The sequence below is a fragment of the Coturnix japonica genome, chromosome 7 (assembly GCF_001577835.2).
Source record: "Coturnix japonica isolate 7356 chromosome 7, Coturnix japonica 2.1, whole genome shotgun sequence".
NCBI lineage: Eukaryota > Metazoa > Chordata > Aves > Galliformes > Phasianidae > Coturnix > Coturnix japonica.
In genome coordinates this window covers 18676390-18698629 of record NC_029522.1, presented here as the reverse complement: position 1 = coordinate 18698629, position 22240 = coordinate 18676390, and the positions used below count along the sequence as shown (strand labels likewise).

At 43.3% G+C, this 22240-nt stretch overlaps 2 protein-coding genes across 6 annotated transcripts; one reads left to right on the top strand and one right to left on the bottom strand.

Moving 5' to 3' along the window:
• Positions 1 to 3926: 3926 nt before the first annotated feature.
• Positions 3927 to 7680, bottom strand: DBI (diazepam binding inhibitor, acyl-CoA binding protein). 2 transcript variants are annotated; one of them, XM_015868809.2, is made up of 4 exons: positions 7476 to 7680; positions 7266 to 7383; positions 5134 to 5196; positions 3927 to 4225 (listed from the first exon to the last, which is right to left on the bottom strand). In XM_015868809.2, the coding sequence occupies exons 1-4, from the start codon at positions 7482 to 7484 to the stop codon at positions 4152 to 4154; spliced, it is 264 nt and encodes an 87-aa protein (XP_015724295.1). In that variant the 5' UTR covers positions 7485 to 7680; the 3' UTR covers positions 3927 to 4151. The 2 variants fall into 2 exon arrangements, with proteins under 2 accessions (XP_015724295.1, XP_032301917.1); XM_032446026.1 differs by lacking the exon at positions 3927 to 4225 and adding an exon at positions 4265 to 4706 and having other exon boundaries at positions 7476 to 7602.
• Positions 7681 to 7786: 106 nt separating this feature from the next.
• On the top strand, positions 7787 to 16513 carry C7H2orf76 (chromosome 7 C2orf76 homolog). 4 transcript variants are annotated; one of them, XM_015868808.2, is made up of 6 exons: positions 7789 to 7853; positions 8548 to 8700; positions 10412 to 10462; positions 12909 to 12946; positions 13073 to 13154; positions 15979 to 16513. In XM_015868808.2, exons 2-6 carry the CDS (start codon positions 8568 to 8570, stop codon positions 16053 to 16055), a joined length of 381 nt encoding a protein of 126 aa, XP_015724294.1. In that variant the 5' UTR covers positions 7789 to 7853; positions 8548 to 8567; the 3' UTR covers positions 16056 to 16513. The 4 variants fall into 4 exon arrangements, with proteins under 4 accessions (XP_015724292.1, XP_015724294.1, XP_015724291.1 ...); XM_015868807.2 differs by lacking the exon at positions 7789 to 7853 and adding an exon at positions 8156 to 8179; XM_015868806.2 differs by lacking the exons at positions 12909 to 12946; positions 13073 to 13154; positions 15979 to 16513 and adding an exon at positions 12281 to 12804 and having other exon boundaries at positions 7787 to 7853.
• Positions 16514 to 22240: the final 5727 nt, after the last annotated feature.

Sequence of the window (22240 nt, the reverse complement as noted above, 5' to 3'; positions counted from 1 at the left end):
TTCAGGGAAACGTGTTCATAAATAATGGAAATTACCAGAGCTCATTGTAAAACATGGGAATAGCTTCATCTGGCTCCGTCAGCTTAATGACTCAAACACCAAAGAGCTTTATCCAGCTTTTCTCCTGCAGGAGCACAAAGAACATACACTGCAGCTCAAAGATACTTCTAAGTCCATTGAAAAGAAAAATCCTTTCCTATTAATTCTTTATAACTCTTGAGGTGGCAACTGACCTGGGTAGGAATTTCAGTCTTTGTTTCTATCAGATTTCTATCTCAAGCTGAGTTCCCAGACAGAACTTGAGCTGATCTTGGAGACAATCTGGTCCTCGACACCTTGTATGCTGACACTCTGGGAGATTAAAGGGCTGTATGAAGGACAAGATGGTTTTCTTCACATCTGCCCAAAAACGTGAACATAGGCAGTTTTATAAGGAGGAAGAAGCTGTCTTGCTTCATCGTGTTGTTTTTTTTCCCTTCCATTAGGTAAAAAATCCAAGTTTGAGAAGCTGTGTCCAGCTCAGGCTGGGTTCAACCCAAACCCAACTTCTGGAACAGGGTAACAAGTCAGCTAGTTGCTGGCAGAAGTGCTCGAGTCCTGCAGCTTCTGGGAACTCAGCACAGTTATACTCAGCAAAACATGCCCCAGGTGACCAACATATCAGGAGGGGGTTTGGGGCTGTACCAGGGCCCTACAGCTCATACCAACCCCTTGTCACAAAGGCTTCAGCTCACAGTTTTCCTCACATGGCTGCAAGCCCCTGCAACTGACAGGGCAGCCCTCACATGCACAGGGACGTAGTGGAGCGTGTAAAGAGGAGATGGCTCCTGGGCCAGATGGTTTCGCTTTGCCTCCTGGCTGTATGCCTCCCTGCTGCCAACGTCCTTACGGCACACACCCAGCCAGAGGCCATCACGCATTGCCAACATCCCGCTGCAGAGCTTTGGGATCGCTCATCCAAATGATACAGCAGCTGTTGAGGCTCTCATCACTTGTAGGAAAATGTTGTTAATGTGCTGCCCATCACAGCGACTCCCACATCCCTCTATGACTAAATCTAGTGAAAAACAAGAGGAGATATTTTCACAGAATCACAGAATTATCAAGGTTGGAAAACACTATTTTAAACAGGACTGACTTAAAGGAGGCACTTTGTATTACAGAACCTACCACTGAGTTACACTACAGAGACCCAACATCAAGGGCCTGCTTGTTCTCCTTTGCATTCAGCTCTTTGTGGGGACCTCTACCAATAACTCACTGGCTTAGGACACGCTGCAAAACTCATTTCACTACATCTACATATTCAAAGTTATAAATACCAAGTACACTGAAGTAGTGGGCATACCTTTCTGATTCAGAGCTCAGTTCAGATGAGCAGCGTGCCTTCTCCTCCCAGCACTGCTATGTGGGGAACACCATGTCTTGCACTCTTGGGTGGAGATGAGCAAGGTGTCTCTGGCTATGGCAGTTAAGCAATGTCATTTTGATGCTTGTCAGGGTGTGGAATCACCTGCCTGAGGCAGTCCAGACTTGCAAACAGAACAAGTGTGTGACTTAGAATCCAATGGGCAGAGATTATACAACATCCCAATTTGTCAGGACTTTGGGCTCTATTTCACGACAATAAGGAACTTCTCACTGCAGTGCCTGATCTTGGAGCGACAAGAATCTTTACTCACACAAAGACTATTGCAGAAAGGAGCTGCTGAGCCACCAGTTCCACGTTCAGGCTGTTTTTCATATCACTGCTTTCACAGACTTATTGAGCTCGAGGTATTTGGACCAGAGGTTCCAGGACTGCAAGGTGTCTATGTGATATCAACTGGTCTTAGTTCACAGCACTGACAACTTGCAAGACAGAGTAACTTCAGAAATTAGCTGTGGTGTTCAGAAACCTATCCAAGCCTTCCATTAATAATCAATCCCACAAACATGGTCCATATAGCTCAGATACTCGCTTCAAACTGGTGTTGCCCAGTATTGCCAGCTCTGGGCACGCTCTAGATAGCTGCCTGTATTTGAAACAGCAAACACAACTGTCACTTATTTTTAGCACTATCACCAGGGTCAAATAAGTTCAAAGGTTAAAAGAGTGGTATTAGGAAACACGGTCACTCCAGAATAGGACTGGAGAGTTTTGATAGAAAGATGGTCACGTTCTGCACTTCCCCTCAGACTGCCTTTCAATCAAATAGGAAATTGCTTCTCAGGATGAACAATCTGTTATGGGCTCGAAGCATAACGATAGGGAATTGTTAGAGCTACAGAAGGAGGGTTACATCTTCAAGTCTTTGGGAAAAGCAAGCAAAACTTAGGAGAAAAAAAAAAAAACAACCAAAGTGAAAACAAACACCTCCCCCTTATAGTTTCTTTAATTGCATTGGGTACCAGTCAACTGATTTCTCTATGCAAGAACTACCAGTAGAAGTGCAACAGACAGAAGTCTTATCACACATGCGAGTTAGCATTTATTATTGCCTTATCCAAAGTCCAGATTCCGTTCTGCATGCTCTGCAAACTCAGCAAAGCAGACCTGAGAGCATGTGTGCCAGCTGGCCTCTGACCTGCCGTGTGTTCAGCTTGTTCCAAAGCTTGTCTTTTCCTTCCACAAACACAGCAAGGATTGGGGTGTTGTTGTCCTTTCTTTTGTCTAACACAGATGAAATAGCAGCAGCTGCCTGAATGGGTGTCAGAACAACCCCCCGTTTTGCAGCACTGCCCAGAAATATCCAAGAATGTCTTATTTCAGGCAGAGCAGTGATTCTGAAGTTATATTTTGGTTTGAGACTTGCTGCTGCTTCTGTTTCAATATCAAGAAGGGCTACATTCCTTTACAGTTGTCTATTTTTACCACTGTGTTAGTTTAATAAAAGCAATTACCTCTATCCACAAATTTGTCTTCACATGTCCTGAAACCACTCCTGCTGTGGCACTGCTATTGCCAAGGCATTATATCCTACCCCCTCTTGCCAGCACACACTACGCACTCTGTAAGTCAGCAGTATATTTAGAACAGCCGCACAGCCCACACGTCTACAAGACATTCACCCTGCTGCCAAACCACCAGCACCTCGACTGAGTTCACAGCCTTTTCCAAGCTGCAGCATCCACAGACAATACAGCATTCCTGGAGAGAGAGCGCCTGCAGCAGGTCAGCTCAGGAACAGCACTCAGCACTTCATTCAGTAATGATTTCCCAAGTTAAAGGCCGTGCAATCAATATTTGTGATGCTGCTTCTCATCCCAACACTACATACAGACATCAGTACCTTCCACCTCTTATTGCGACTCTGCAGCTCCTGAGTTGTACAGCTGATAGCCAGCGGGCAGACTAGATACAAAGACCACTGATGTTACTGTCCTCAGAAGTCAGTGTTTCTGAAAAAGTCAAATACTAGTTTTGATAGAAAGCATGTTGGCAAAGCACGTTCAAATACATAAGCTTCCAACAAATGAGGGAAAGTGGAAGCATTTCTATTGCAGTGGTAAGGCACTGTGGGCATCAACAGCTCATCTGTCTGCAGAACTCTCTCTTTCACAGATAAAGTTTTGTGTTCAGATCCTGAGTATCTGCCATATCTAACACTGCTGTTCAGGGACAACATCTCACCTCAGGCAACAACGACCAAGCACCGCGTTGTGAGCATACACAGCATTAGACACAGCATCAGTGATAATCTCTGTGCTCCGGCTTTTCTGAGTTCTCATTTATCCACACAAGAAACTCCCAGTGTAAGGAGTGCCAGGCATTACTGTGCGGAGGCAAGCTTGTACTAAGTGAAACAGATTACTAAGGCCCCCTGGCGGCACGACTGGAGAGGTGAGTGCTAACCACTGCTTTAACCTTAAGAATTGAAAAGCTGCAACACAGCCACGTGTGAATGAGCTCAGGATAATTCCTAGAGGATGACCATCACAACAGCTAAAGTATCAAATGCACTTTAATGAGTTCCAGATTATTTTGTTCTCACAATTCAAATGGTGTCAGTACATTAGGCAGGTACGTGACCTCCCCCTGAACTACAGGCATTACGAGAACAGGCTACAGTATACTTCATATTTAAAACCATCATCATCATCAATCAGTTTTCCACAGTATTAGGAATAAGGCATGTTTCAGGTGTGCAAACAGCTGCTCTATCCAGTCCTCAGATACCATATTTGCCCTTTAGCTCTTCCACTTTTGCTATGTAAGCTTTCATTGCATCTTCTTTGGACATTCCTGGAAGATAAACACAGGAAGCAGTCAGAACATATACAGAAGTTCAACAAAACGCCCTGAGGTAGCTTTTATTTGCGCAGGTACACGCAAATGCAGTGACAGCTGAAGCCTGGTGACAACAGTTTATCAGCTTCATCAGTTAAGAGCTTGATTCACAACAGCTGTAACTTCTTGTTCCTCTCCCCTGCAAGATTCATGAGCCTGCTCATCTACAAATACATCCACGCTATGTTCCTCATCACTGTTTATTTGCCTGATGTCTATGCACAGTTCTGTTGACTATTGAGACACATACCTGAACATTTTTTGGTTTTTACTCTCTTCTATATGGATGTTGCTGATATACAAATGCATCCTCAAGTTACTATTAAAGGAACAACTTTCTGACATGTTACTTACTACAGTGCTCGTGTTTTGCCTTTCTCTCAGCTAGAATCACTGCCAAGTTCTCCACGCTCAATAAAAGAACTCCCTGCTGTAGCTGGACAGAAGAAACATGATCAGCAATAGAATAACTCCCTCAGCAGGCATCTTTTACAGTATCTCAGTCTGCACCTGTACAATTACATTACATTACATAAAGGATCCCTGAGCCTTTGTTAAAGTACCTTGCACAAGTGTAGAGTCACTCGGTTCTGAGTTTGGAATTAAAATAGTCCTCAGCATTAAGATATTACTTACACGCAAGTCACAGCTCCCTGCTATACCACTTTGCAGCATAGTAACACAAAGCAGAGAAGCTTAATAGGGTCACGTGGCTATGAAGCCAGTATCAAAGTTTTGAACAAAACCGTTCAACAGATATGAGAAGGCAAAGTTTAGTTTGATTTCTTGTTGAACCACGTGGTTTTCTGATTGGCTTCCCTTAGTTTTATTTATTCACTTTTAATTTTTAAGTAGATACTTACCTTTCAATGCATTCCAGGCGTCCCACTTTGCTTTGCCTTTGAAGTCAAGCATACCAGGGCGATCTAAGAGAAAGAAGAAGCAGCACAAATAGTTTATGTGGCCTGGCTGTAGACAATACTGACTCTTCTCCTGAAGGCTATTTAACTCTTAACCATGATAAAGTACTCTGTTTCACCTTAGCAGCTACCACTTCTTAACCTGCAGTCAGAAGCCCACCTGCCACTGACAGCAATGGAAAAGCTCTTGTCAAATTCCCTTAAGACAGCAGCATTTGAACAGAAAAGCATCAAATGGTGCCATTTGGTTTCTCACTGCACTTTTTGAAAAGAATACTGTGGCATGAAAACAAGCTGATTAAAAAACACCAGCTCTAAAGTGAAGTAGCAATGTCCTAAGGTCATAAAATGCCCAAAGACAAGAAATCAACAGCCAGTAATATACAGCTTAGAACATATCATCATCAAGTTAATGGTATATTTCTAACAAAGTACTTGCTTTGTTCTGTTATCCTATGGGTATAGGCACTGAATTCTAACTCAATTACAAGCCACACTGTAGCCAAATAGAGAAGAACAGGGTTAGGTGTGGATGTGTATATAATCAGTCTTCATTTGACATCTATTCTGTCTTTACCTCCTCTGTCTCAGTAAATACAGTGTCTGGGATTATCAATTGAACAGGACTTGTAAGTAGCCTAACCATTAGCCACAGTGCTCCTTTTGTGCTGTGCACAGCAATAGCTGGCAGCTGTACTTTCCTCCAGCACAAAAACCTATCAGCTTACTCCTACTCAGACCACTTTCCCCAGCCAACTCAGCTACTGCTCCACTGTGATGCAATGACTTACAGACATGTCAGTGCACCAACAGCTCTGCAGCACCACTTCACTTTGGTAAACAAAAGCACTGAGATCCAACCGCACTGAAAGGTTTACATCTTGAAATCAAGCTCAGTCCCCGATGCTGTCTGCCAAAGGGGGAATAAACAACTACATACACCCACACTTGCCATTTCCAGTACATTTCCTTGCCTGCTTTAGATTCAATCAACACCCAGTAACCTTTGGAAGCAACCAGTTCAGAAGGCCAGAGCTCCAACCAAACGCCCCTTTTCTTCCTAGCTCTGCTTTCTCAAGTGCTACACAAGGTCACTAGAGACAGGGTTCATTCTAAACGCTGATCACCATCTGAGCTGAAGCAGCACCACAAGCAGCAGCGAGGATTTGGCACAGCGCTTCCGCAGAGGAATTTCTGCTGCAGCTTTTCCATGATATTTGATTGCAGCTTGATATTTGATTGCATAACATCTGATTGCAGCTTTCCCGAGTCTTCTTCCTCGCGTACACACCCTGTGTTATTTTCCCATTTTAGTACTACTTTCAGCACTCTAGTTTATCAACCTTCCTCTTACAGAATCACACAGAATCACAGAATGACCTGGGTTGGAAGGGACCTCAAGGATCATGTAGTTCCAACCCCCCTGCCTGGCAGGGCCACCAAACATACACCTTTACTAGATCAGGTTGCCCAGGGCCCCGTCCAACCTGGTCTTGAACACCTCCAAGGATGGGGCATCCACAACCTCCCTGGGCAGCCTGTTCCAGGGCCTAACCACTCTCCTAGTGAAGAACTTCCCCCTAACATCCAACCTAAATCTTCCCTCTTTTAACTTAAAACCATTTCCCCGTGTCCTGCTATTGTCAGCCCTTTCCAAGAGTTTACTCCCCTCCTGGGAGTAAGTTCCCTTCAGGTATTGAAAGGCTGCAATGAGGTCACCCCGCAACCTTCCCTTCTCCAGGCTGAACAAACCCAACTCCCTCAGCCTGTCGAACCCTACTCCCTCTTAGTACTTCAGCTACAGACCTCAGCATTTCAGAGATGCCCAAATACTCCCAAAGCCATACGGTACCACGAAGGCCTCGCAGCCCTTCCCAGGCAGCTCATCCAGCTGCAGTTTGCTTTGCACATCCAGCCCCGCGTTGCACAAGCCTTTATCTGCAGCCCTGCGGGTCAGCTCGGCCCCGCGTGCACACAACCCCCCGCCAAGTGGGCCCTAAGTCACGGCCCTAAGTCACGGCCCTGAGCCCCGGCTCCCAGGGCCGGGTTCGTCTGACGGAGCGCCCGGCCCGTACCCGTGTTCACGTCGCCCACCGTGGCCTGCTTGTAGTGGCTGTACACGTCGAGCATCTCTTGGTCCGTAGGCTGAGACTTGAGCTGCTTCACCTCCTCAGCTGCCTTCTGGAACGCGGCCTGGGGGGAAAAAGACCCCACGGTCAGCACCGAGAAGGAAGGAATGAAGGAAGGGGGGAATCAAGGCACGCCCGCCCTGCGGCCGCCCCTACCTCAGACATGGCGACGAGCCCGTAACGCCGCGCACCGCAACTGCTGCGCCGCCCCGGCCGCTCTGCCGCCTCAGCCCTCGCCACCCGGCCCGCTGGCCAATCCCGGCGCCGCGGCTAGCACTGAGCCAATCGGAGCTCGCGGTGGGCGGGGAGAATCGAGAAAACAGCCAATGGAAAAGCAGCGCCGCGCGGGAGGCCTCCCACCTCGGCACGGGGCTCGGACATTGCCCGAGTGAGGGGCGGGGACAAGGCGCCTCGCAGCCAATCACGCGGCTCGGTTGGTCAGGCTCAGTATCATTTCTCGGATGTGATTGGTTAGATTGTGCGAAGGGGGCGGGACGGAGGGCGAAACCCGGAAGTACCGAGTGCGGCCTTGCGGTAAGGTTGGGGACCGGGGCAGGCGCCATTTGTCCGTGGGTGTGTGAGGGGAGGGGGGGGGCGGCATGTCCAGAGACGGACTGGGCTGGTAAAACAGAGCCAGTGAAAGGTCTGCTCTGTATCCAAGGAGTGTGAAGCACGTAGAGCCATGTTGTCCACCTATCGTTATAAATTAACCCCATTCATTGTGCTGCTAGTATGCCGGGATCATTATTGACATGATGTTGGGGTTGGTTTTCAGTCCCTGAAAAGGATGTGAGAAGGAACACTGTGTAACGGCCCAGGGATCAACAGAACATGAATCCATTTAAAAGGGCTTTAAATGGGTATGTACCTTTAGAGCACAAGGGTACAGCCAGTAAAATCACCTAAGCAACAAACAGGTCACATATAGGTCACACATAGGACATTTAGCTCTAGCATTCTTGTCTGTTTAACACATTCTTGTGCTGTAGTAGGCAGTGCTCACACGTACTGGGCTGCTTCACGTGCAGTGCCAATAAAATCCTGGGTTACTGCTTGAGATTCCATTGCTGCTTCTATAGAATCACTAAGATCCAAGTCCTGAGAGTCGTGCTTCTATTCAATGTCTCCCCATGTTTGAGTCTTTCACCAAGGCTTACCCACACCTTGTTTTCCAGCTGTGCTAATGCACAGAGGAAAGTAAATAGTTCATCTCTTTGATGTTTCCCAGGTCATTTAAAATTGATTCTCATGTCAGCAGAAAACTCAACCGTCACAGTTCGTCTTGTTCGCTCTTTTGAGCACCGGAATTTCAGGCCTGTGGTTTATCATGGAGTTAACTTGGATCAGACAGTGAAGCAGTTCATTGCTTTTGTGCAGAAGGGTAAGGGATTGTTATTTATTTGCTTGTCCTTCTTGATGTCGTCCCTACATTAGAAAGCAAAGTGGAAAAAATGTGGGAATTCCGTGGCTTTGGTAGAGGTGCCAGATCTGTATTTTGTCCCCTGTGCTTTCCTCCCTTGGATGAGAGGTCTGTCCCTAATGAGAGCTTCCATGGTCGGTGTTCCATGCTCACATTTGAGTGTACTGCTCTGTCTGCCTAAATCCTCCGTCCTTTTTGACTGCCAGACAAGGGCATTGCTACACTTGGCTCCATGCCTCGGGCTCCTTGAGCGGTGCTGTCAGGCAGCTATTCAGAAATTAACTGGAGGAAATCAATAGATTTTAAGGAGCTTTTGATCCGTAGGAGTTGTACCACTGTGTGGGATGTGGGAATGAAATTCTGTTTGCTATTTGTGAAAGGAGAGGGGAATGTGAAAAATTGTTTTTGACACAGTGAGGTCTGCATGCTTGCTTCTGAGTTTCTGTCCTGTCTTGAGCTTTGTGGTGCAGATTTACTCCTCTATAGACCTTGTTTCCAGAGCCTGGCTGAAAGCGACAGTGTATCTAAAGGTTAATAGATGCAGACCAGCCCATGTAGCAACTCATTAGTTAGGGTGTTAACTAATCTTGCAGGTATATTTCTTCACATCTAAATGGAGACATTCAAAGTGTGCAGATCAACAGGCTTTGATTTTTGCATGATGTCAGCTTAAACAAGTCTGGAACTGTTGCAACTGATCACATTTGAGCAACTTCTGGGATGTTGCCCTGGGCGTCACAGCTGTATTGTGTTTTCAGCAACTTCCTTTCTAGTAGACAGTGATTGACATGGCTAGATCTTAGAAAAGAAAGAAAACTACAAGCACTTTCAGAACATATGGTACAGCTACAGTTATGAAAAAGAAAAATGCAAAAAAATAAAACCCCACCAAAACCAAAAAACCCCAAACCCTCTTGCTTTTGATGTGTGCAGTATTGTAATTCATTGTTACTTGAGACAAAACTGTTGTCTTGAGCCAGCTGTATTTCACAGACGGGTAGTACCGTTCCTGGTCCAAAATCCATGTTTCCTTCCTTTTCTGTAATCTGTTTTGAAGGAGGAGTTTGAGATAAGTTTCTAAACTGCTGGATTTTTGCTTTCAGCCACATTGCTGCCAACTAACTGATAGCAGCTGGGCCTCACAATGCCTGGTTAAATACCTAGATGTCACAGGGGACACTGGCACCAGGGAGGCTGTGTACTGCATATACCCGAAGAGTTAATTTTCTGTTTGGCTTCCTTGTTGTGACTGGTTAGCAAAGCTGCGTTTACTGAACAATTCAGTTAGGAATGATAGTTGTTAGGATGCTGGAGGTGTAAAGTAGTGAGAGATGCTGAACTTTGAACTGTATGAACCATTAACAGGATGTTTCTGGCAGATTTCTGATGGATCAGACTCCTGTGATCATAACCTAATTGCACTGAATTGCTGTCTGCATGGATCGTTCAGTTCAGAGGAACTTCATGCTTGAGTGAATTTAAGCCATTATGGACTAACTGCAGAATCTGAGCCAAAGGCCATATTTCAGTATTTAATATTCAAACCATATTCAGTACTCTTCTATGCTGAGGATTTACTTTGCTGTCCAGTGTGTGTGCATTGCACTCATGTTCATTACCAGAAATTTAGAAGGATAACTTCATGTTAATTTTGTGATTTTATTTTAAACAGATGTCCCTTCAAGAACAGGACTTCCTCCTCCTTTTAAAACTTACAAGTACGGTAGGTATTTTCTCTTAATTTGTCCCATCAAAATGCAGCTGTAATCTTTTATACCAGTTTAGACAATTTAGGAGACAACTATTTTAGCATGATCACACTGGTTACAGCACCTGCCTGTATCTGCAGCACTTGAAGTTGGAATCATCCCTCCAGGACCTGCAGAACCTGACCATTATTTTGAGCTTCTTTATTCATTTGAACTAGGCTGAATGCTATGTGTTCTTTGGTCATTGTTTTTACTTTACAGAGCAGCTTGTGACCTCAAACACTTTGAAATTGTAGTTCTGTTTGTGCATGTGTATTTCAGTGTCTTTTTACTAGCTGCGAGGTCAAAAAGGATCGTGAAGCAGGAGCTTTAGGCAGTAGAAGGAAAATGCATAAGGCTCATATTCTTAAATACTTAACATAATATGAGAGGAGCAGGGGAACATTGCTCAAAGTAGATAAGAAAGCTCTTCAGTAACAGCTGACAGAGTGAAATAGCCTGGTATCAAATTTAGGCTCAGTCTATTTTCTAATGTAAAACAACACTCGTGTTTCTTTATATGAAGCTTTGCATGATTGTATGCTATTATCTGTTTGGGACAGAACATGCTTTCAAAATAAACTGAGTTATTTCAGTTCTTGGAGTGTGGTAACTCAGACATCAGTCACGTACCTTCTCCACAGTTCAACAGTTCTGGAAGCTCCCTTGGAGATTTGCTACAAGTGCTCACCTGTCTCCCATGTGCTGGAGTTACAAGCTTCTTTCTCTTCAGTGATTCTAAGAACTGACTGAGAAACCTATTTAATACATGCAAATAGTTGACTATTTTGGCCTATTAAAAAGAGAAAAGGCCAAGCACATAATTGTGTTCTTGCTCATAGCAGATGGTGTGAGATGAAAACAGAAGTTAGGGGTTAAGATTTACAATTGTCAGCAACAAGGAGTTGAATATTATTGTTTTTCATGTAATACTTGATGTCCTAATAGTATGAATTTGGAGGTGCCCTTCCTCTCCCTGATATCTCTTGCTTTGCGTGGATGAGGGAGTCCCATCTAGGACTGCAGTTACATGCCTGATGCTGCCCGTCCCTGGTGTTAGTTCTTTCATCACTTTTAGTTTTGCCCAGAGCATGTGTTGTGGCTGAGCACCTGATTGTGTTGCGTAGGACTGTGCATAATGCAGGTAGAAAACATTACAGAACTTTATAACCTGTTAGGCGAGTCAGAGGGGGCCTATTTCTGTGGGATGGCGCCAGCTACGCTGAAACTTTCACACAGAAAAAAAAAAAATCAAGCCCAAGTTCCTCACCTTCCCCATAGGCTGTGAGTCATCCCTCCAGGCTCGTGATTCTGGCATCTCTTGTGTGTTCTGCTGTCTCTATTGTATTTGGTGATGAAAGGGCAGTAAGACTTCTGCATGAACAGTGCTAGTAGGAGCTAGGGTTTTTTTATCTTCTTTGTTTAGTAGTGCCAGTCTCAGTTGGACCTGGCTGTGAGAAACATCTTGTCTGCTTTGGCTTCCATCCCTCCAGAATCCAGCAGCTCTTCATTCCTTTGATTTCATATATTCAGTCGTCACTTTTTTCCTCATGGCTGGTGCTCTAACTTGGATCTCTAAGCTTATGACTTTAAAATTTCCTCTTACGTCTTGGTACACACCATTCTTGTCTTTAGCCTGAGAAGAGGTCTGGGCCATCTTCTCAACTTTCTACCTTGCCATTGCCTCCTTTTTGCTGACAGTGCTGGTCTGAGTGCAATCTTGTCTCATAGATGGCTTCTTCACTTTTTCCTCCCATAAACATGGAATGGTATGGTAAATATTACACTGACAGAAGGCCACCTCCTATCTATCGCCATGAAGGATCCACTTCCAAAAAAAGGAAAAGAAAAAAAACCTGGGAACACAATTGACTGGAACGAAATTGAGATGAAACAACAAAAGCAATTGAAAGGATGCAGCTATGATGAGAAGAAGCTGCAGTTTTTGAACTGCAAGATCAAGGTTTTGAGGAATGGTCTGAAGCCATCAGGTTACTGTCTTCATCACTTGCTTCTTGTCCACTTAGCTGTAGTAGCTGACAGCACATTAATGCTGTTTGTCCTGCCCCAGTTGTATGTGTAAAACCTGTTTGGTTAGAACACCCCAACTGACATTTCAACATATGTAATTTCACTGCTTGTTAGGATGGTTACTTAGTTATTAAAATTCAGGCAGTAGGCAGAAGCCCCTCAAATTGTTGCGCCTTAACACTAGAATGACTGGATTATGACTGGCTGCAAGATTGGGAAAGCAAAAGGTTTTCTCTTTCAGACTGAATACGTGCAATTGTTAATAATAAAGAAATTTTCAATCTTGTTACTTTGTTACTTTTTTGTTACTTTTTTTCTTCCCTAAGTGTAACTTCCAGCATCACCTGCATATTAAGCCTTATTTTAGGAAAACATTGTATTTTCTTTCAGATACAATGAAGATTATTCACCAAGCTCACAAATCTAAGGTATGGCCCTTTGCTACTTTCTTCCCTTTTACATACTTCAATGCAGGCAGACCTCTGCGCTATACAACAAGACTGGAGCAGAGACAGCAAATTCTTATCTTTGCATTCTGGTTCTCTAATTTGTAGACTGGCGATCTAGTAGTGAGTTTGGAAGATGATGACAAACTGATTTTGAAAGAAGACAGCACTCTGAAAGCAGCTGGAGTAGGTATGAGGACGCTTATATTGACTGAAGGTGCTGTTCATTGTGGTTGTCATTAAACTGATAACTGGCTGATTATGTTTGGATAGCCTGCTGAAAAGTAAATGGTATTCCTGATGCTCTTTACACTACTTGATAATTATTCTGGGAAGAAGGCAGGATAATATACATTCAAATCATTGAACTGGGGGCAGCAGGTATCTGTGCTCCAAATGTTCAGAATGCAAATTGTGATTTTAGAGGGTACACTTATAATTCTGCAGAGAGCAATTTTAAATGATTGGCAGATAGGTTATTAGTACAATGCCTGCTTAGTCTTATCGGTAACATTTAAACTGTTGTTTTGGTTAGTAATGTAAGTAGTGGAACCAATCTGGAATAATGAAATAAAATTAGATTTGTTTAGTGTGCAACATACAGTTCTTGATAGTCGGATTGAATGGGAAAGCTCAAGTAACGTCATTTAGAGAATGTGCTGAACGTAGCATGAAGTTGAAGCTTGACCTGATTTCTCACATTTTGACAGGGGATTGCATATAGGGCATGTCATTTGGTAATAATGTAAAGAAATATCTGTCATGATGAAATTGATGGTCCCTGGATGTCCTTTGGGCTTCTCATAAATGTGGCTGAATGACTTTGTGGCAGCAGGGCACTTCAGGGAATGTAGTCGCATTCCACCTTGACATGGACACACACACATTTGATTGTGCTTTGCCTAGCTGTGGTGCATAACTCCCTGCACTCTAAGTACAGAGGAGTCAAAGAAAGCTCCCTCCTGCTCCTGAAGCCCTCTGATTGCTTCCCAGAAATAATACCTACATTTTTTTCCTCATGGGTTTCTTGGCTCTTTTGCCTCATATAGTCTGAAAGGTTCCAAATTGTGGAGCTTCTGCCATTTGGCCATTTACTCTTTGACTTTTAGCGATATGGGGGGGAATGATCTCTTCAATGCTTTTCTCTGGGATGTACCACACCTGCCTCAGTATGCCTTTCCCAAACATTGTCATCTTCTTTGGCTATCTTTAAACTAACCCAGACCTTTTCAGGTGGGAGAAAAATAATTCCTCAGGAAGGAGGACTGTTGGCACCCCACCCTTGTAGATTTGTAGTTAGCAGAAGCTTCATTCTAACATGATTCTTATCTATCTTATTCTAAGATGTAAGAGGCAATATAGCTCAGGCAAGGGAGTGATGACAGCACCAAGTGTTACATTGGAGCTGGCATTATCCATAGCTGCATCTACAGCAGTGAAACAGTTCAGTGTGATCTCAAAACAAGCATCAGAACATCAAGGTAAATATTGTAGTGAAAGAAAATTAGAGGAAAACTGACTGCTCTGTGCCTATGTATAGAGAGCTTGGTGGCTTATTAAGGAAACAATTTAGACTACTATACAATTTTGATATGTTCCAGCATACCTAGACCAGAAAATTAGCTAAGTTAGGCATTGGGTCTTCATATTAAAATCTTGAAGCAATCCTTCCACAAGAAGTGGAAGAATGGGAAATGAACAACGTGAAGCATGATAGCACATACCATTAGTTGTCATTTCATACACTTACATTGGTTAGACTTGAAACCTCCTATGAGCGTATTATGTTTTTTCCATTATCTAGTCTGGGTAAGATTTTCTAGAATAAAAAAATCCCTGTTAGAAAACCTGAGAAATTTGGACACCTGCAGATTGTTATTTCTAAGCTGCAATTGATCACCCTTGGCACTTTACAGGGTTAGGTTAGGAGAGTTATAAGTTATGAGGACATTAGATAAGTATCCTTGGAAAAGCCTCTGTGGCCCTGGTTATTAATTATTACAGCTATGATATAGTCAGCAAAGTTGGTGCTTGCCTTTTTTTCCCAAGTAGGGTTTATGTAATAAAGCATTCAGTATTCACTACTAACAGTCTTGTCTGTTTTCTAGTTGAGTTTCTAAAACCCCTTCTGCTCCTTTTCCCTCCACCTTTTTTTACAAGGCAGGCAGTCTTCATTAACTTCAGGTTTAATTTAAAAAACAAGCGTGGAACTTATTGGCTCAGCACCTTAAAGAAATCCACATTTAATAATTGTGAAGGCTTTCCATCAGATTTGTCTCTGTTCTGAATTAGTAATGTTGCTGACTTACTGTTTTAGAAGAGGAAGTCCTTGACCTACTGGGTTGAAAGAATTGTGACTGCTCTGAACCTTTGCGGGTCCTTTAGCTCTGCCATATCCCCTGTGAATAATTAGAGGTATTTGAAGGTATTGCTGGAGAAGCCAATTTGTGTCTTTCACTTTGCATATTGTTGAAGCCTCATGAATTAATCATCAGCAGGGCAAAAAATTAACTTCTTCAGACACATATTTTGATGGGTCATGAGGGAGAATGTAAAGTGATCTGTAAAATATTCTACTGATCCTCTAAGTATTAGATTATTATACCTACGGGCTAATTTCATGGAAGAAAATAGTTCCTTTTCCTTCCCTAAAAGACAAATGCACAAAAAAGAGAAAGTTACGCTTCATTATTTTTCTGGCATTTGAAATGCAATCACTTCATTTGCTGAATGCAACACAGACAATTCTGTAGTCTGCATTAAACTAATCTTGAGGAATCTTGTTTATGTACTTAGATGTATTCAGGTTCTTGTTCTTATGACACAGTGAAGCTGCACATTTAGTACTCGAATCCCTTTAGCAAAAATATGAGGTGGTGGGAGGAAATGTTTGGTGATTTATAATTGTCTTTGACCAACAAGTCACCAGTTGTCTTCTAAGGCTCCAAATTGCTGCTTGTTGGTGGTGGTTCATTGTCTGATGTGCTAAATCTTCAATTTCTTATTTGTTCTAGCAAACGAGACCGAATTAGCATTCTTCTGTGAGGAAGATTACAGAAACTACAAAGCTAATCCTGTTTCGGCCTGGTGAAGATCCCAAGAGATTGTTTTGTTTTCCCATACTTGTTGTAAATCTTCCTTGCCCTGCTTAATGACTTTTTCTTTAAAAGATCAATAAATCCTTGAGGATTGCTTTGCAAACAGTGCAATTCCCTTCCTATAGAAATTAATTTCTGCCAATATGCTGAGACTGAGAGAGGGAAGGCTGGGGGACATGCGTGGTTCCCCCCCTATCCTCCCCCCTTGCTCTCACATTTCTTTTCCCTTTGCTTGCCTTTCACAATGGAGGCAGTGCAAATGCTCTGACCTGTGGCACACATTCCCAGTATGATCCCACAGCAGTATTATGTCAGCTCCATATTGAGCTTATACACCGCACAGTAAAAACCCCTCCCGGTAGTAACTTCTAATGAAAATGGAATCTTTTTGTGACTGTTGTAGAGAGCTTGACAAGAGAAATTCTGTGTTTCAAGTAGCAGATTTACTCCACTCACTTTGTTTAGGCTCTTTTGTTTGAATGGTACAGACTGGCAAGTGTTTCAGGCTCTCTGTTGGTGAAAGCTTTCTTTTATACTTTCTCCCAGCCCTCTTTAGCATGCTGAAACAGAAAATGACTGTTTGGAGGCTTTTGTGTTTCAGGACAAGCTTGCTTGTTACTACACTGCTTCATGAGGACACCTTCTAATCCAAGGTAGCAACCTGAGTTCTGCCAGGTCTTCACTGTGCAGTGTTCAGCAAATAACAGTTGGGCATTGTTCCAAGTAGTCTCAAGGATCAAGGTTTTAAGAATAAAACCAAAAAACAACTTTTTTTTTTTTTTTTTGTGCAAAGAAAGGCCCAGTCTGCACAACAGATGTCCATAAGACTGGGATTGATTCTTGCCTGCTTTCCAAGCGCCAAATATTCTGTTGCTATCTGGTAGTTCTTGGTAATTCCAGACCTTCCTGGAATTAACCAAATTAAAAACAATAACTAAATTAAGAACAAGAAGAAATAGTCATACTTCTAGTTTTGAAAGACAGTTACAAAACTGTTTTCTAGGCATTTGCCAAGTTGGGACTGTGTCTTTAAGCCTCTCTTCACTGAAATAGAAATGATTCTGGCTCTCTGCCTTTGCTCTGCTAAATCAAATGAGACCTTGTGCAATTGCTTTAAGCCCATGCATCTACCCTCAGTTCTGGGTCAGAGCTGACAACACCATTTCCACTAGGGACTCTCCAGAGAAGTAAACTTACAGTTTCCTAGAACTTTGATTGTTACGTTTTTATTGATGTGACAGTGAAAGCAGATGTATGATTACCAAAGCTTCTAAACAAAAGTTCTTTTTGCTTTAGATGTAGGGCCAATGCATTGTTCCCACTTCATTTTCTTCATACTTCCTGACAACTCTGTGGCTTAGACTGGAGACCTTTCAGGTAGCTGCTATTACTTACTGTAAAGCAATGGAAAGTGCAACAAGACAGCAGAGCAACAAGATCCCAGGCCACAGCAAGCAAGGATCCACTCAGACACAACAGCAGTAAGCACAAAAATAAGAGAAAGAAGCTGCTTACCTTCAGAAGGCCTGTAAGGTCCTCAGATAGGCAGGGGTCTCCAAACAAAATAATCCTACCTTCCCCCTGCTGACCCTTAAATGAGGTCTGGGAAGGGATGGAGCCAGGATCCACCCCTTCCAGTCACTCAGTACATTGCATGCACCTGAGCTCCCCTGGTTTCACCCTTCCTTCCCACCAGGTGCTCAATCACTGGTTCAAGCTGTGACAGTGTTTCTACCACACTTACCAACAGCTTTGCTTCAAACTGTGTTATTCTCTTGTGAAAGAGATCTGCCGTGTTGTTGTTTGTTATTAAAAGGGAGATTGTAGATCTATCTTGTAAGCAGACTCACGTCACTGTGTACTCTTGGTATTTAAATACTGATGTGTGTGCTCTGATGAATTTATGGAGAGAGTTTAATACATCCCTCTTCTTTCAGTCCAGGCCTCCTTTCTCTTTCTGGTTGTTATGAAATCCTCTGTATATTAAAGGAAACCACCCAAATAGCTGATACTGTGCTTTGTTAACTTGGCAGATGCCATAAACAGTTCACAATTGCTGTTGATCAAAGGTGACTTCTCCACAATATATAATGGGATGGATTATATAGTTTTACTGTTATTCTTAGACACTGTGGGGTTAATAAGGAATGAAATGCTGCCAGTGACATGGAAGAGTCCTCAGAGATCACCACCATTAAAGTTGGGGAACTGCTTTATCTGATGAAAACATTCTTAGAGTTGATCCAGAGATCAGCTGTGATGTTTCTCTTTCATTCCGAGTATTCAGCACATCCCCATGGATCGTTCACTTAGAAATGAACTTGCAGGTCACAGTCCATCATTTGACACAGCGATGACAGGACATTTGTGGGCTCTGTCCTTGGGAGCTAAGAAATCCTGAATGTTCAAAGAACAAGAATGAGAAAACAGAACATCTGATACTCATTTTTGGTCTCGTAAGACTGATACAATCTTGGCTTTAGAGGCACTGGCAGCTGGCTGGAGGCATTAAAAATGCTTAAGGCAAGTGCACGCTTCTGCTTATTGAACAGTTTGTTGGACTGAGCTCAGCCTTGCTGACTGGCACCACTTGGCACCAGATCTTCCTTCCAGGATTTCCTTCTTGTAGTACAACAGGGCAAGGATTTGCAAATGAGTAATGAATCAACCAAATATGGCCAGCAGATAATTTTGCCACTCTTCACGTTAAGAAGACACTGATATATTTTTCCTGCTGCCTGCTTTCCCTGCCACTTCCCCTTCCTTTGTGCTACCATCTCTGATAGTTACAGTACGTTAGTGGTTTAGTGCTATGCAATAGCAGTGTTTTCTGTGGAAGTGAATGCACTTTTTTAGATTAGTGGAAGAATATCCTTTGAAATGAAGAAGAGACCTTCTCTATGATGTAGCCAATTCTGCATAACAAAGGATCTTCTGTTGCTTTATGAAAGGACTTGCACAGGGCAGCACTGTCCACTGATCAGTGAAAACAAAAATGTTTTTATTATAATGCTTTGTATTTTAGAAGGAAACAGGAGAGAGGTTGCATGAGAGATGCAAAACTCCAGTGAAAAGCCTGTTGCCATAAACCATCTCTGACTGCAGGCAAAGCCACCAGATGTCAGCATAGTCTGTTCTTTCATTCTCCAGAACCCGTGTAAGCCAAGAGACGGTGAATATTTAGGAAGAGTGCTTATCTGTGAATTGGTTTAGCCTGCAAAAGTCTGTGCTAGGGCTCGGGGTGATGAAAGCCGAGGCTTTCCTTGCGGAAAGTGTTTCTTTTTATATTAAAATCAAAGAGCGGCAAATTGAACTGGTATCAGTGCTTAAATTCCTCTTGTTAGAGAGCATCCTTTGCAGAGCCGGTTCCAGCGTGTCTAAATCTTTGCATGCTGCGAGGAGGCATTTGCTGAACATTCATTTGAGGAATTGTCTGGAAAAGATCAGTGTTAATTTGCTGAGATTTTGTAAAGTAGACTTTAAATATGTCATTTTTATTTATTTATTTTTTAAACAGAAGGAAAACCACCTGGAACAGACACACATGCAAAACAGAGCAAAAAACCTTCAGCGACACAGCTTAAGCACACAACAAATGTGCCCTCCATGCTCCTGACTCTAAGCTCCTACTATTCCTTGTAGGGCAAGGGAGGAAGAGAACTTCGCACTGTGCCACGCTTTCTGAGCTGTGATGAGCTGAGATGGGAGATGAGTTTTGGAGCCCAAACCCAAGCACTGTTCAGAGTTTTATGCTTTGGATGACTGAAGCGTGCATAGATGCTGCCTGGCTGCAAGGGTGCCTGCTGTGTGTGCGGTGCAGCCTGCCTGGGAGGTGTTTTTCCCACTTATCCTCCTGCACAGCACCTGGTTGTGCTTTGCTGAGAGCTCCCCTTGAAGCCTGGCAGATGGCTGAGAGGAGAGGTGGGTGGGTGTTTGGGCTGGTGATGCAGCGGTGGGGGGGGAGTATGGACCATAAAACTCGTGTCTGCCTGTAGGTAGGATATTCGTGATCAGATAATGAATTGTATTTTTTGTTTGCTGACTTCTTCTTTCTCTTCTAGCAATAGGTTGTTCTCTTTATGGCAGGCCAAAAGCATGCCAGAAGTGAGAGTTTCTGTGGGTGGTGAACACATTCAGGAGCTCAGTATGACAGTGTAGGTTAAGAATAGAATTTATCTTTGTGTGTCCATTTCTGCCCTCTGGCAGGTGACGTACTGCTGTGTACCAGGAATGTCAGCAAGGACTGCAAGAGCATGTCTGTCTGCTCTCATTTCGCATCACAGGAAGGTTTAATTCTGCTATCCAGAGAGTCAGTAGGGCCAATGGCACAGCATAAGAAATCACGTTCAGAGTATGTTACTTTTGTCTTTGTCTTTTCTATGCTTCAAACATAATCTTTAAGGCCAGTTTGGGAAGCCTCTTTGCTTTTATGGATCTAGATGATTTAAGTGGAAGGTATGGCAGCAGTCTGTTTTTGACCAGACTTTGAGGTCACACCTTTGGCTCTGTGCATGCATTTGGCATCCAACCAACTGGAGCACATCTGTTGCTTTTAGAGTCAAGGCAGCAATCTAGAAGTGTCAGCCTCATACCCTAACAGTACTGTGGCAATTTCTCCATGCTTCCCCATCATCAAATGGAAGGAACCTGGTCTTCCAGAAAGCAGACTTGATTCTCACCCAGTGTCTTTGTTTTGAGACCGCTGTGAGAAAGCAGCTTTCTGGTTGTGGATGGCTCCGTAAGCCAGCAGGTTGGCACGCAGCAGCAGCAGCTGAAGCTAGCTAATTGCAGATCACGTACGGGAAACAGATAACAAGAATAACTAACCAGCTGAACAGCAGCTGTGGTAGATCTCCCACTGCTGAGGTTTCTAAATCTAAAGCAGATTATCTTTCTAGGGGAATGGCTGTAGTTCTACTTCAAGTCTTTGAAAGATTCCTCTAATACTGTGGCTTGTATTATGTGATCCTTCTGGCTGGCTGTACACAAGTTATTTTTAGGCTTTGAATAATAAACTCCTTTGTGCACTCTGCCAACAAGAGCTGTCTCTTGTCACAGATGGCACCTTCCTGCTGTGCATTGCCCGCTCAGCTTTAGAGTGGGCCTGAGTGCCTGTGCAGAAACTCTCAAAAACTGATGCTTCTTATTCAGGTGCAATAAACAGGTGAAGGAAAATGGTGCCCTTTTAACAAATCTCAAAGCTGAAGCATGATCCCACTAGCTTATTGCAGGACATTTTGAGCTCAGGGATTTACCGGTATTTTGCTGCTTGCTCATAGCAGTTCACACAGGGGTGGAAGCCATCTTGGACATCCTGGAGGAAACACGTTGTATAGAGGTGCTGAAGCAGCTGCATTCCTCTAAAGATTTAACTGGAGTTTGATATATCACTTTGTAAGTAAATCCCCAAAGAGCAAGAAACCAATTGCACTGTTAAAAGCCTTCCATTATAAACCAGGAGGAGTGAGGGAGCTGTACCTGCAGAGGTTAAGCTTCTGCACAGGAATTTAAATGAACTCATTAAAATCAACTTACAAATTAGCTCATTAAAATGCAGTGCTGCAGATCCAGAAGTTGGTTGATCTGGCATCCCACTTCTGTGAGGAAGTGATTTAAGAAATGGAGAACAAAATGATAGTGTTAAAACTCCTTTTTTAAGTTTCCAGTCCCATAAACCTCATTGGGATGTCCCTCTTCCTTGAACTCTGTATCAACAGCACTTTCAGTTTACTGAATGAAGCTATTTTTGTTCCAGTGCTGCAATTGCTGTGTAATACCTCCAGCATTATGTCATGAAATGGTCTGTATGCACTTGTGGCCTCCAGTGTCCATAGCAGCTCTGTAATACAGGCCTTGGCATGTTGGGTCACAGCAAGGATCATCTTCACTTGGCTTGATAGCAAGAACCTACCTGCTGGTGTGTTTTATCTCTGGGTTGTTACATTGCACATAATCCCCTTGCTCTCTGCCATTGAAATAAATTCTTGTTTAGTTGGAGGGGGTGAAAACATGCAAACGAGTTCAGTTTTATAGACTTGTTCAGAATATCTTTTATGTAACTATAGAGACCAGTAAAACTGGCCTTACAGCTCTTCAGTTGGTTCTTACAAATCACAGAGGCACACTGTAGGCAGTACAGAAAATATAAGAATTTACATTCCAGCTACATACTCTGCAA

Excerpts from the sequence above, each read along its gene's own strand:
- C7H2orf76 (XM_015868805.2), top strand. Across the intron at positions 8,701-10,411 it reads CATTGCTTTTGTGCAGAAGG|ATGTCCCTTCAAGAACAGGA; the intron begins GTAAGGGATTGT and ends TATTTTAAACAG. Across the intron at positions 10,463-12,280 it reads TTTTAAAACTTACAAGTACG|AAGGCCACCTCCTATCTATC; the intron begins GTAGGTATTTTC and ends TTACACTGACAG.
- DBI (XM_015868809.2), bottom strand. Across the intron at positions 5,197-7,265 it reads GGTGGGCGACGTGAACACGG|ATCGCCCTGGTATGCTTGAC; the intron begins GTACGGGCCGGG and ends TCTTTCTCTTAG. Across the intron at positions 4,226-5,133 it reads CGCCTGGAATGCATTGAAAG|GAATGTCCAAAGAAGATGCA; the intron begins GTAAGTATCTAC and ends TTTATCTTCCAG.